We start from the raw sequence: 12,922 nt of genomic DNA, 5'->3' as shown, positions 1-12,922 counted from the left end.
GCAACACTGAATTGGAAACAAAGACAATGGACATATTGTTTAGAGTTACTTAATTGACTTGCAACTAATTTGATGTTAATGTACATAAATGACAATTTTACCAACCATTTATCATTTGATTTTACAGTTTCACTCGCTATCTCTCTTGGCACTCCCTCATGGCACAAATTATATGTAGCCTATACAACAGACTGTTATTGTCTTCCGTTTGTTAGGTGTTCTAGGGTTAGTGTTCTATCGTTAAGAAGGCTAAACCGTTATGAACACATTACATGTATATGAGCATGTTGATTCTAGATTTACTGGATGTCTTAGTCTATGGTAATATTACGACATGCTGTATATCCATAAAGATAAGTAACTTACATAGGTCTTGGTGATCATCCTGTTGAGCAGAATTGTTCCTGGGGTTGAGAAAGTTCATCTTCACCTGAAGTCTGGAGTCCACAGTCAGATCTGATCTGAAATAAATAATACCCTGGAGGAGTTGTGGAGACAAGACTGACAACTACACACCCTTCTTATACTAGAGAGCCTGAGGTGGATTGGTCAAAGTGGAGAACAATAGAATCCCCTCCACCAATCACAACCTAACAGGGGGTGGGGGGCATTGGACCTCTGCACTGTTATATGTATACATTATACTAAAATGTTATCTATACCATACAATGTACTTTATATATTTGCCTAAATGCATTGTGAAATGATCACAGTCAGAGTTTTCTATTTCCAAATCCTCAAAGTCTCATAGCCACATTGTGCTCTATTGTTTTTATTTGATGTCTTAACTTTATTTACAGTGGAAAACAGAGACACAATAACAGCAACAGCTTTTTTTCTCCAAATGCTAAATAATGAACCAACCCACATTCTTCCCCCTGGTTAAAATGCAAATAGGCAAATGATGATGGCTGGTGCTTCAAATGCAGCGATTAAAATGTTAATGGTCACTGGTTGTCTGGCATAGGGTTTCTATCCAGTGTGAACCTTCTGATGGCTTTTAAGTTTGTCCTGCAACTAAAGGGTTTCCTCCCTGTATGAGTCCTCATGTGTCTATGGGCTTTCCCCTTTCATGAGTCCTCATGTGTCTTTTTAGATGACCACTCGTAGCAAAGCCTTTACCACACACGTTACAAGTAAAGGGCTTTTCCCCTGTATGAGTCCTCATGTGTGTTTTTAGATAACCACTCATAGCAAAGGCTTTACCACACACGTTACAAGTAAAGGGCTTTTCCCCTGTATGAGTCCTCATGTGTGTTTTTAGATCACCACCCTGAGCAAAGCCTTTACCACACACGTTACAAGTAAAAGGCTTTTCCCCTGTATGTGTCCTCATGTGTAATTTTAGATTACCGATGTGAAGACAGCCTTTACCACACACGTTACAAGTAAAGGGCTTTTCCCCTGTATGAGTCATCATGTGTGTTTTTAGATGACCACTCATAGCAAAGCCTTTGCCACACACTTTACAAGTAAATGGTTTTTCCCCTGTATGAGTCCTCATGTGTGTTTTTAGATTAACACCCAGAGCAAAGCCTTTACCACACACGTTACAAGTAAAGGGCTTTTCACCTGTATGAGTCCTCATGTGGTTTTTTAGATCACCACTATGAATAAAGCCTTTACCACAAACTGTACAAGTGAAGGGCCTTTTGCCTGGATGAGTCATCATGTGTGTTTTTAGATGACCCACCTGAGTAAAGCCTGTACCACAAACTGTACAAGAGAAGGGCTTTTCGCCTGTATGAGTCATCATGTGTGTTTTTAGATTACCCGCCTGAGTAAAGCCTGTACCACATACTGTACAGGAGAAGGGCTTTTCGCCTGTATGAGTCATCATGTGTGTTGGTAGATGATGCACCCGAGTAAAGCCCGTACCACAAACTGTACAAGAAAATGGCTTTTCGCCTGTATGAGTCATCATGTGTCTTTTTAGATCACCCTTGTGAGCACAGCTTTTACCACATACTGTACAAGAAAATAGCTTTTCACCTGTATGAATCTTCATGTGTCTTTTTAAATTCCCCTTTAGATTAAACATTTTGCCACACTCTGTACAATTAAAACTTTTCTTCCCTGTGTGACTCCTCCTGGAGTCAGTTTGTTTCGATGAGTTCAGATCCTGGGACAGCTTGTGCTGTCCTCCCACATTTTGTGTGTTTTGTGATTTCAGTGTGTTTAAAGCTGATTGATCTCCCATAGTCTCCTCCCAATCATCACTGTCTTCAGTATCAGATTCAGAACAGTGTGAAGAGAGGAGCTGGTTGTCACTAGTTGGTTGTGATGTTCCACAGTCCTCTACATCAGCTTGTGCTTTCATGTGTACAGTTGAGGTGCCGGCTACAGGCTCTGTGTCTCTGTTTTCATCATCATCTTCACTTTTCACTGTTAGTAATGTCAACGCTGATCCACCAGCCTCTTCTGGTCTTTGAAGTAGCTCCACTTGTTCATCTTTTATCTCTGGAGCGTGTGGTTCCTCCTGGACCAGACTGGAGCTCTTCTCCTCTTCAGGTGGAACTTCCTCTTTACACACAGGGACGTGCAGAAAGTCTACAAAAAAAATACAATGTGTTACGACCCTTTTGGTCTAGGAGCAAAGGCCCTTAAAGTATTCAAATAGGATAACCAGATTAGCTTGTAGAGCGGCTATTTTCGGTGCAAAGGATACATTTGGCTTTACACTTTACATTTATATTTTGCCTTATGGCGGCGTTGCTCGCTGAAAGTATCTGACCTACAAGCAAGCTCACAGTGCGTTGTGATGAGACACGCTGTGGACTTTATCTTTCGGCAGAGCGAGACGGCATATTATCTATTGTAACATATTTTTCATTTACACTTAAACGCCTTGTTTTGAATGATGTTGATATGGCGCTGCACTAGTATAGCCTTTGCGTTATTGACATGTTTGTGGTCTGGCGGCTGGAATTGTGTGTTACCTTGCATGACTTTGATGTTTCAAAAACCACTGCTTGCTAATTATGACTCATGATTTCACACCTGATTGTGTTCCTTTAAGTAGTCTACCACACCCAGAGTGAGCATGTTTTTTGGGGGGCTTGCGTTCTTGAAGTACATTCACTAAAAACGCCGGGACAGCGCTCCACACGTCCCAAACTCTTCTCCCTTCTGGCTCCAAAACTATGGTATGGGCCTGGGCCGGCTTAGCGGTCCAGGCACCTTGGCTGGTAATCCAGCATGAAAGTATGTTGCGGGTTCGAGTCCCGATCCCGACAAACTTTACTGTGTGTCTTATCTGCCCATCTCTCTCCCCGTTTTCTGTCTACCTACTGTAAATCTATCAATAGAGGCAGAAAAGCCCCAAAAGATATCTAAAAATAAAAAACAAACAAACTAAAACTATGGAATGCACTTCCCATTGCAATTAGAACTCCAGACTCACTCCCAATCTTCCGCCATAGCCACCCCTTCAGACTCCATCTTCAGTCCGTAGCACTTGCATTAGCACTTGCCTTAGCCTCGACGACCTTACAGGCGTATGATTCTTGATTTATTTTCATGTATTTGATGTATTACCATGTTCTGTTCTTGCTTACTGTAAATTACTCTGGATTAAGAGTGTCTGCTAAATGCCTAAATTGTAAATTGTATTCAACTTTACTACAGGTTTAAACCACAGTAAATAAAACACTACATACCTATCTTGTACAATTTTACTACAGGTTGCATCCTTGCACTAAACAGTCCATGTCTCTGGTCCATCTCTGGCTGTTCCTCTGACATTGTTGAATGTCTTTTGGAGGCCATCTCTCTATATACTGTAGACCTTTCCCTGTGGTGCCATTATACTACATATTCAAATCAAACTTTACCAAGTCTATTGTCTTTTTCAGTATAAAGGAGCAGTCACTAGTTGTTTGAGTGCTAAAATAATTATCCCCATCCTGATGTGAACATCAGCTGAAAATAAATTGAATTTGTAAAAGGGAAAGAAAAGTCAAAAAGTAACACAAATAGCCAATCTACAAGCTGCTCAAAACCTGTGGCATTGTGAGCTTGTAAAACATGGTAAACTATTGGACATAGTTTGAATGCAGATTAATCGTGATTAATACATTTTAAACTAAGATGCATCCGATTAAAATGTTTAATCATTTGACAGCCCTACTCAAAATGTATCTCAAAATGAAAGAAGTATTTCTTTAAGCAGTATTTTTCTTTGCCTATTTGAAAAATGTCAACAGTCATTGACCCACCAGCCTCTTCTTGTCTTTGAAGTAGCTCCTCTTGTTCCTCTTTAATCTGTGGAGGTTGTGCTTCCTCCTGGACCAGACTGGAGCTCCTCTCCTCTTCAGGTGGAACCTCCTCTTTACACACAGGAACGTGCAGAAAGACTAGGAAAAAATACAAAGAGACTCTATAAAAGGTTTGAATCTTATCCCTCAATGCGGAGTAGTGGCTGGAAAAAAAATCAACAGATTACTCTTTGGCCACATTTTCCAAAATTGAACATTGATGGTGCGCTGACTGCGCTCTGTGCTGTATGGCTGTTTGTTTACATTATAGCGTTCTCATAGAAGATGTGAGACGAGTTGAATGTTAGGTCTTCTCCAGCAGGTTAGTTGTCAACTATGGAATCGCACAAACTAGAGTTCTTAACAGGCCCGAAAATTAAGATCTTACCCCCCATGCCAAAGCGCCAGCGCTCGCCCTCAGGCGTCTTACTGGTACTGAAGTAGAATTAACTGCAAAGCCTTATGTGAACCCATTAATACTTTTACTGCCGAACCGGCGTCCCATTCATAATACATTTTGATCAAAGCAGGGGTTAATGCATCAACGCATTCACATTGTTAATGCTAAAATCGATAACCTTTTCATATCGGTTCATCTTTACACTCTCAGTACCGACCCACTTTCACCAATAAAACAAATAAGGACAGAGTGATTTAAACAGAGTGGCGCTGTACTGTACTTGTGCTGTAGTACTGTACAAGCCGCCCTCCCTGGTGTGTGTGTGTGTGTGTTAGGCTGCGCAACAGTGACACTTTGTAGTAAACAAACGCTATAACGTTATTTCCGTGCTTGGACGGACAGACAGACCCAGCCAGGGAGTCAGGGACACAAAAGAACAAAATTAAAGCCCATCTAGAAACTAAAGCAGTATTTTTTCATTGCATAATTGAAACAGCCAATCAGCTTGATAACAGATTAATGATCCTGAAATAGATATGACAGAGTAGCAGCATCTCTGCCTCCCAGCCTCCACATCAGTGTCCCACACACATTTATATTGGCAGGCAATGTCCACAACGGTAACAACATTGATTTCTGCAGGTCTCCGGACATCTCAGCCATTCTCCATCGGAAATGAGGAGGTGGAGAGGGTTTCTAACTTTAACACATTGGCTGCTACAGAATCCAGCCAGGCCTGTTCTTCTGGTGCTATAGGCTTAACATTGAAGGAAGGACATTTTTCGGGGCCCACAGCAAAATGTTCTCCTATAGCGAGAATCACACGCATACATCAAAAGAAAGCTGAACTTGTCCACTTCAATTTAAAAAAGACATTTTGATTTTACCATCTTCCATTCTGGAGATATTGACCTTTTTGCAACACCTGCTTTTGCCTGGAAGTGGTTATCTTGAACAGCAAGAAGAGTTATGGATGGTTTAAAGTCAGAGACATTGACAGGCAGATATAAAAATGAACACAATAAATATGCTACAGTCCCATACCCTTGGTCTCGTCCGGGCTGACACCTAGAGGTACATATCAATGTCGTTCAGGCCAAAAGTACCTCTGGTAGCCACACCTCTGATGGGTGGGGTTTAGCCTTAAGGGGTGTGTTTTTTTCACCCACTGTGTAATATAATAAATGGACAGTAGGTGGCAGTAGGACAGAGGCCACAGCAACTATACATTCCAGCTAAGTAATTTGCACTGCAGTTTTAGGGAGTCATTGCTGCTGTCAAGGAGTGAAACAATATACCCATACTCAACCTTTTAATTTACCGTAGAATCTCATATATATATATATATATATATATATATATATATATATATAGTTGTGGAAATGTAGATCTGCTGTTTTCAAAAGATTGAAAACTTTAAATTATACATTATGCATAAAGTGTATTTTCTACTTTTGGTATGTTAAGTACATTTTTATACCAATTATGTTTTACTTTTACTCATTTGTGAAAGTATTTTTACTGCGTTTACTTTTTTGCTTGAAAATGAACCTTAATTGTTTATCTCTCTCTCTCTCTCTCTTTCTGGACAAGGAATACACACTGAAATAGCCTAGGTAGGCTGGAGGGGGTGGGTAGCCAGCCACTAGCCAGGTGAAACACAAAGAAGTGAACCATTTCACACCTCTCAGACCGGGACTATATGGGGGGAGGGGTGGGAGAGAGAGCCATTACATACCCTCGACTGCATGTCTAACTTAGGTTTGAGCAAAAGGGGAACAAGTTACAGTAAGACAGCCATCTTCCAAAAAAAACAATCACAAAGAGAATAGCAGCTCATCATGATCTCCCACTGTACACAAAACTCCCTTTACACAGAACGCATCGAGATTGTCCACCATCTTATAATAAGAGTGTTCTACTCTGAGCCGTGCTTTTATAAGTCCAGTCAATATGAGCACCGGGTCCACACAGCCCACCTCCTGAGCACCGGGTCCATCCTCCTGAGCACCGGGTCCACACAGCCCACCTCCTGCGCCTGGTTCCTTCGGCTCAGCCAAATGGATAGTTTTGCGGTTGTATGTACAGAACAAAGAATGTTTGTTTTTGCCATCTTTGTTGAAGAGTCTGAGCAATGATGTTTGTTTATTTTATGCCAGTGTTAATTCTTAGTTGGCTAAGACTAGATAGTTTAAGTAGCCCAGGCAGGCCTAAAGTTCAATGGATTGTTCAAAGACTGAGCTTAAATCAGAATTTGCTACTAAAAGTAACACTAAGACTAAGTTGCTAAAATACTTTTAGTCTTACTAGAATTACTAAAATTACTAGGTTAGGTTTCTGGTTTAGGTTTATTCTAAGTGGGGAACAAAGAACCTTTTTTGCATGGTGGGGAACATAGAACATGGGGAACAGGTACGCTCCCGGACGGAGGACAGAGGTGTAAATGCCTAGCAGTTTTTAAAAAATGTAGTCAAAGCAAGAGTTTTGTTTGAGTATAAATTCTATGAAAAAAATTGTGATTTAGAGGGTTTTAAAAATATGGGAGGGAGTCACTTTTGCAGATGTTTTGCCATAATAATTTAAAAAAGAAATATAGAAAAAAAAGAAAAGAAAAAAAAACTCAAGTAAATGTTGAATGAAACACAAATAAGTGAACCATTTCACACCTCAGACCGGGGCTATAGAGAAGAGAGAGAGAGAGAGAGAGAGAGAGAGAGAGAGAGAGAGATAGAGAGAGAATTGTCCAAATTCAATTCTGTAACTATCTAGTTCTGATAACATTTATACTGGGAAATACCTGTATATATATATATATATTGAAAATGCAAAGTAAGACTTGTGGGGACAAAACATGCAATTACTGGGGGCAAGGAAAAAAGTAATAAGTAACTAGTTATTTTTGGCACGGAGTAATACGTAAAGTAATAATATTACTTTTAGTAACTAGTAATAAGTAATAATATTATCATTTTAGAGTAACTTTGACAACACTGGAAGTATGTGTCTCTGAGGTCTTGGGCAGGTGAACAGTTGGACACTCAGTAAGCACAGCCTTGCTGACACCCCCCTCCCCCCAGAAGAATACGAGGTCAAATGGACTCTTCGGTTACACATTTTAACACCACACCCTACAAGCTAGCCCCTCTCTGGACACCCCGGTGAACTTTTCATCGCTCCCCCGTAGGAGCGATGGAAAAAAGCTTCACCATCTCCTTGTAGATCGCTCACCGTTCGGGGGCCGTCGAACGGTGAGCGATCTACAAGGAGATCTCCTTGTAGATCGCTCACCGTTCGGGGGCCGCCTGAACGGTGGGCAAAACCAGGCTGTGATGTCGACATGTCGACAAGATGACAACTCGACAAGGAAAAAAAGGGCTTCCACAGAACACAACACCAGGTTTAGGATGCGGAAAAGTTCGTTATACATTACAACCGGGTCGATGACGTCCCCGACGCGTTCATTGCGGTCTTATCACTGCAATTATAATGAATAAAAAAGTGTTACAATCACACGTCCGAGCGATCGGCGATTATGACGGCTCTGCATGGTGATCCGTGATCCCCCAACAGAAGACCTGTAACCCGGCCACTGTCTGTTGTCATGGTGGTCCCTCGATACTGTGGTTCGTTTGTTAGTTCGTAGTATGAAGAAGGAAACATGCATCTGTCCATGTGTTGAAAGTATTCAATAAAAAAGCCCTAGAAACGTATGGATACGTGGTCCGCAAATTATGTGTTAAGTTTCTGGGCGTGACTGTGGCCGACGACCTGTCCTGGAGGACCACCATCACCTCTGCTGTGGGGAAGGCACAGCAACGCCTTTTCTTTCAGGATCATTGGGACCAGTCTCCCAGAGATCGCCACAGTCTTCACCTCCCGCAGCCTACGCCGTGCAAATTACACCCTACAGGACTAGTTCCACCCAGCACACCATCTTTTCCAACGTCTGCCCTCTGGTAGGAGATACCGATCTATCTGGTCCAGAACCAGCAGACTGACCAACAGCCTCTAACCACAGGCTGTCAGGCTGCTGAATGAACAACCTGCCCCCCCGATCCCCCCATCCCTGACCAAGTGTACTGTACTGGACTGGACTATGCATTGAACTTTGGATTGCTGAACTCTATTGTTATTACACTGCACTAGTACGTTGCACTAGCACTATTGCACTTTGTGAATTATTTATTACAGTGTGTTTATTTGTATGCCAGTGGTGAAGCTCTGAACTCAACTTTCATTGTTTCGTGCAAGCAATGACAAATCTATCTATCTATCTATCTATCTATAGTATGTAAACACAAGGTGAAAATAAAAATTATATTGAAAAAAAAGTCAAAAAGTAACACAAATACCCGATCTACAAGCTGCTCAACATGTGTGGTATCGTGAGCTTGTAAAACATGGCATAATCTTGGACATAGTTTGAATGCTGATTAATCGTGATTAATATATTTTTAAACTGAGATTAATATGGTTAAAATGTTTAATCATTTGACAGCCCTACTCAAAATGTATTTCAAAATGTAAAAGTATTTCTTTAAGCAGTATTTTGTATTGCGTATTTGAAAACATTGACCCACCAGCCTCTTCTGGTCTTTGAAGTAGCTCCTCTTGTTCATCTTTAATCTGTGGAGGTTGTGGTTCCTCCTGGACCAGACTGGAGCTCCTCTCCTCTTCAGGTGAGACCTCCTCTTTACACACAAGAATGTGCAGAAAGTCTAGGAACAAATACAAAGATACTCTATAAAAGGTTTGAATCTTGTACCTCAGTGCGGAGTAGTGGCTGGAAAAAGTATCAACAGATTACTACTCTTTGGCCACATTTTCCTAAATTTGAACTGAACTTTGATGGTGCGCTTGGCCTAACTGTGCTTTGCCTTTTGTTTACATTAGTGTTCACATAGAAGATGTGAGACGAGCTGAATGTTAGGTCAGTGAGTCTTCTTCAGCAGGAACTAACTGCAGGAATTAACTGCAAAGCTTCAGTGAACCCATTCATACTTTTACTGCCGAACCGTCGTCGCATTTATAATACCATCAATGTAGTCACATTGTTAATGCTAAAATCAATAACAGGGTCATATCGGTTCATCTTTGCACTCTCAGTACTACCCACTTTCACCAATAAAACAAATAAAGACAGAGTAATTTAAACTTACTGAGAGCCAGGTGGTCTTCAGGTTCCTGTTTGTCTTCAGGTTCCTGTTTAAGGTGGTATTCAGGTTCCTGTTTAAGGTGGTCTTCAGGTTCCTGTTTAATAGAAACAGTTGTGGCTGGAGAACTGATCTTCACCTGCAGACTGGACTCCACACACTGGTCTGGAATAAAGGAATACAATAAATAACTTAATAAGGAATTTGATGTAATATTAATAACACAAGTAGGTATAATATTGTTGCTGTGAGGTGGAAACCTCTTATGTTACTTTTCAGAAAATGAAAAATGAAAAGCTTGTAGATCGGCTATTTTGGTTACTTTTGGGTGACACTGATTAGGACATTAATTTACAAAAAAACATCAAAGGTTAAATTATGTGAGAGAGAGCGAGTGCATTTTCTGGCACCGGTGGCAGCAGTCTGACACCCTACCCCAGACCCTAACCTCACAGGGAAGACACGGGTTAATTTGAACTTGCAATGCATATCGTGAGCCGCGACTGTTGTCGGCAGTTGCTGTGTCGGCCACGAAACGAACCAACACTGCCGCGGAACTCCACTAATCCCCCCACCTTGAAAGGCAGGTGCCGCCCCTCCCCCCGCGTCTGATTGCCGGTGTCGGAGAATGCACTCGCTCCTTCTGAATTATGGAGATACAAGGTTTCTCTGCCCGGCAGTAATAATAAAAAGTAAACCCAGCTGCTATAATAGAACAGTGAGAATCATCTCATTGTTATCAGGATCTCAGGATTCACATGGAAACGGTGAGTTGCCTCACAGAACGTAGACCAGATGTCTCCCTTTGCGTGGGACAGTCCCTCATCCAAGACTTTAAGCGTCCCACAAAATGAAACCCTGTCCCCCATTGTGACTGACAGGCATCAATGTTCAAATGCCCTAATTGCGAACGAAGTGAGCACTAACTATAGAAGATAGCCAAAACTGTCTGTCTGTGTGTCACGCTGTAACACCACCCGCCCGCCCCCAGAGGGCAAAAGATTGGGAGCAAACCAATACGAACTGAAATTGGAACGATACAGAGGTCTGTGTGCGTGTGTCAGTCTGCCACAACAGCTTGTAAAGCTCTCTCATTGTCTCTTTTCCTGCATTTTTAAGCCTTTAAAATAACATGAGGAATAATCCCTAAACTAGGCCACTTATGAGCAAAAAAGTGAGATGCCAGAGGGGGTTAATAACAGAATGATAGGCAATATTAGGCCCATCAGGAAGGCCTAACACACACACACACACACACACACACACACACACACACACACACACACACACACACACACACACACACACACACAGTAGAGTTAACAAGGATGAGTAAGCAAAACCACACCTCCAGTCGCAATTGTACGTGACAGCTGCAATTGGGGGGTGTGTGTGTGTGTGCGTGTGTGTGTGTGTGTGTGTGTGTGTGTGTGTGTGTGTGTGTGTGTGTGTGTGTGTGTGTGTGTGTGTGTGTGTCACACACATACCTGCAGTGTGTAGATCGATATCCATATCAACATCAATGTCCAGCACTTTGTTTTGTTTCTCCAGCAGAGTTTCTAGTCTCTCCATCTCTCTCTGGAAGAGGTTGACCATGACCTGAGCAGCCAAACTGAGGCGCTCCAACACAAACACTCTGACATCAAGCTTCACACAACAAACATCAGCACCACCACTCTGCTGCTGTTTGTCCAAAACACACAATATGTCCTCTCCCACCGACGTCATGTGTTCATTTATCTTCAGCCGTACAGACTCCATTTGACACGTTTTGACGTCCATTATGAGACGTTGTTTTTAGTAGCACTCCCTTTATTTCACACCACGATGAAAAACAACCACAGAGCTAAAGGCTAACAACCACTATGCTGCAGTGCTCCCCGCTGGGCAGTTTTTTTGGCAAATCTACAGCAACAACAACACGCGTTTCCGGATCAACGTGTTTCGAGCGCATGCGCACCAATGGATACTCCAGGCCGTTTTCTCAATGCAAAGGCTCTGTATTTCGCCCCCTGATGGAGGAGGTGTGTAACTGGACGGACGGATGAATACTTTATTAACAGTTTGTGAAAGAAAGGACAGAGGAACAGTTACACAATAATCTAAAATAATGATCTAAAATCAATGATCTAAAATCAATGATCTAAAACCATGATCTTAAAGGATTACATAAAAGCCCTGAGGGCTTGTTGACAGACAGACTAAATCTATCTTGGCGTCATAATGCCTGATTTATATGTAGCTGTGTGCCGAAAATAGCCGATCTAGAAGCTCTTGTAGATCGTAGATTTTCAGAATTTGACACCCACGCACAACCAAGCATAAAATGACTTATTTTAGTTCTCCTGGATCAATTCTCCACTTGTCCCTCCCTATCATTTTAGTCTAGTTTTTATGTATTGACTGAAATTGACAATATCATCACTTCTCGCCCTCAGGGCGTCTTACTGGTTTTTAGTATGTGTCTGTTATTGAGCACTTGTAGAATGTGTGGATTTGTGTGCACCTCCTGTTATTGTTATGTATAAAAATAATAAAGTAGTGAAACATTAATCAGCTGATCAGTCAGTCTATCAAATAAATACAAACTAAAGAGCTCATGCAGCATGATGCTCTGCTTTGTAAACCACAGTACTGTACAGCGCTGTAAGCCTATACTTATACACCTTTTCATGTATGTTACTTATTATGTCTGATGTTGAATTATTTCTAGAAGGTTGCATCCCTCCTCCCCCTGTGTGTGTGTGTGTGTGTGTGTGTGTGTGTGTGTGTGTGTGTGTGTGTGTGTGTGTGTGTGTGTGTGTGTGTGTGTGTGTGTGCGTGCGCGCGCAGAGAGACGGAGAATTATTTCATAAGAATCAAGATTTAACGTCCTGTCTCGCTGCAGCCCACGTAGGCTACACGCTATCACAAACATTTTGCCCTGTGTAGCCTGGCTATCCTTTGCGTGTGTGGCGTGCACGCAGAGAGAGAGAGAGAGAGAGAGAGAGGGTCCTGTGTCGGTCTCGCGCTTGTATCACGGCATCCTCCTGCACGTGCGTGAGATGTAAAAATGAATAAAATAAAAACAAATGAATATCGGGTCTGGATCGCATCTTGGTGAACTCTTGCAG

The 12,922-nt window shown here is 41.9% G+C and overlaps 1 protein-coding gene across 1 annotated transcript; it reads right to left on the bottom strand.

The window, feature by feature from the left end:
* Positions 1 to 240: 240 nt before the first annotated feature.
* Positions 241 to 11,623, bottom strand: LOC306919362 (uncharacterized protein; the record flags this gene model as incomplete). The annotated part of the gene is made up of 6 exons (XM_079532155.1): positions 11,297 to 11,623; positions 9,816 to 9,974; positions 9,237 to 9,374; positions 4,218 to 4,355; positions 2,327 to 2,550; positions 241 to 249 (listed from the first exon to the last, which is right to left on the bottom strand). The coding sequence occupies exons 1-6, from the start codon at positions 11,589 to 11,591 to the stop codon at positions 241 to 243; spliced, it is 963 nt and encodes a 320-aa protein (XP_079388281.1). The 5' UTR covers positions 11,592 to 11,623.
* Between the last annotated feature and the right edge of the window lie 1,299 nt (positions 11,624 to 12,922).

Source organism: Electrona antarctica, assembly GCF_951216825.1.
Source record: "Electrona antarctica genome assembly, contig: scaffold_25, whole genome shotgun sequence".
Lineage (NCBI taxonomy): Eukaryota > Metazoa > Chordata > Actinopteri > Myctophiformes > Myctophidae > Electrona > Electrona antarctica.
This window is presented reverse-complemented; position numbering and strand designations above follow the sequence as displayed.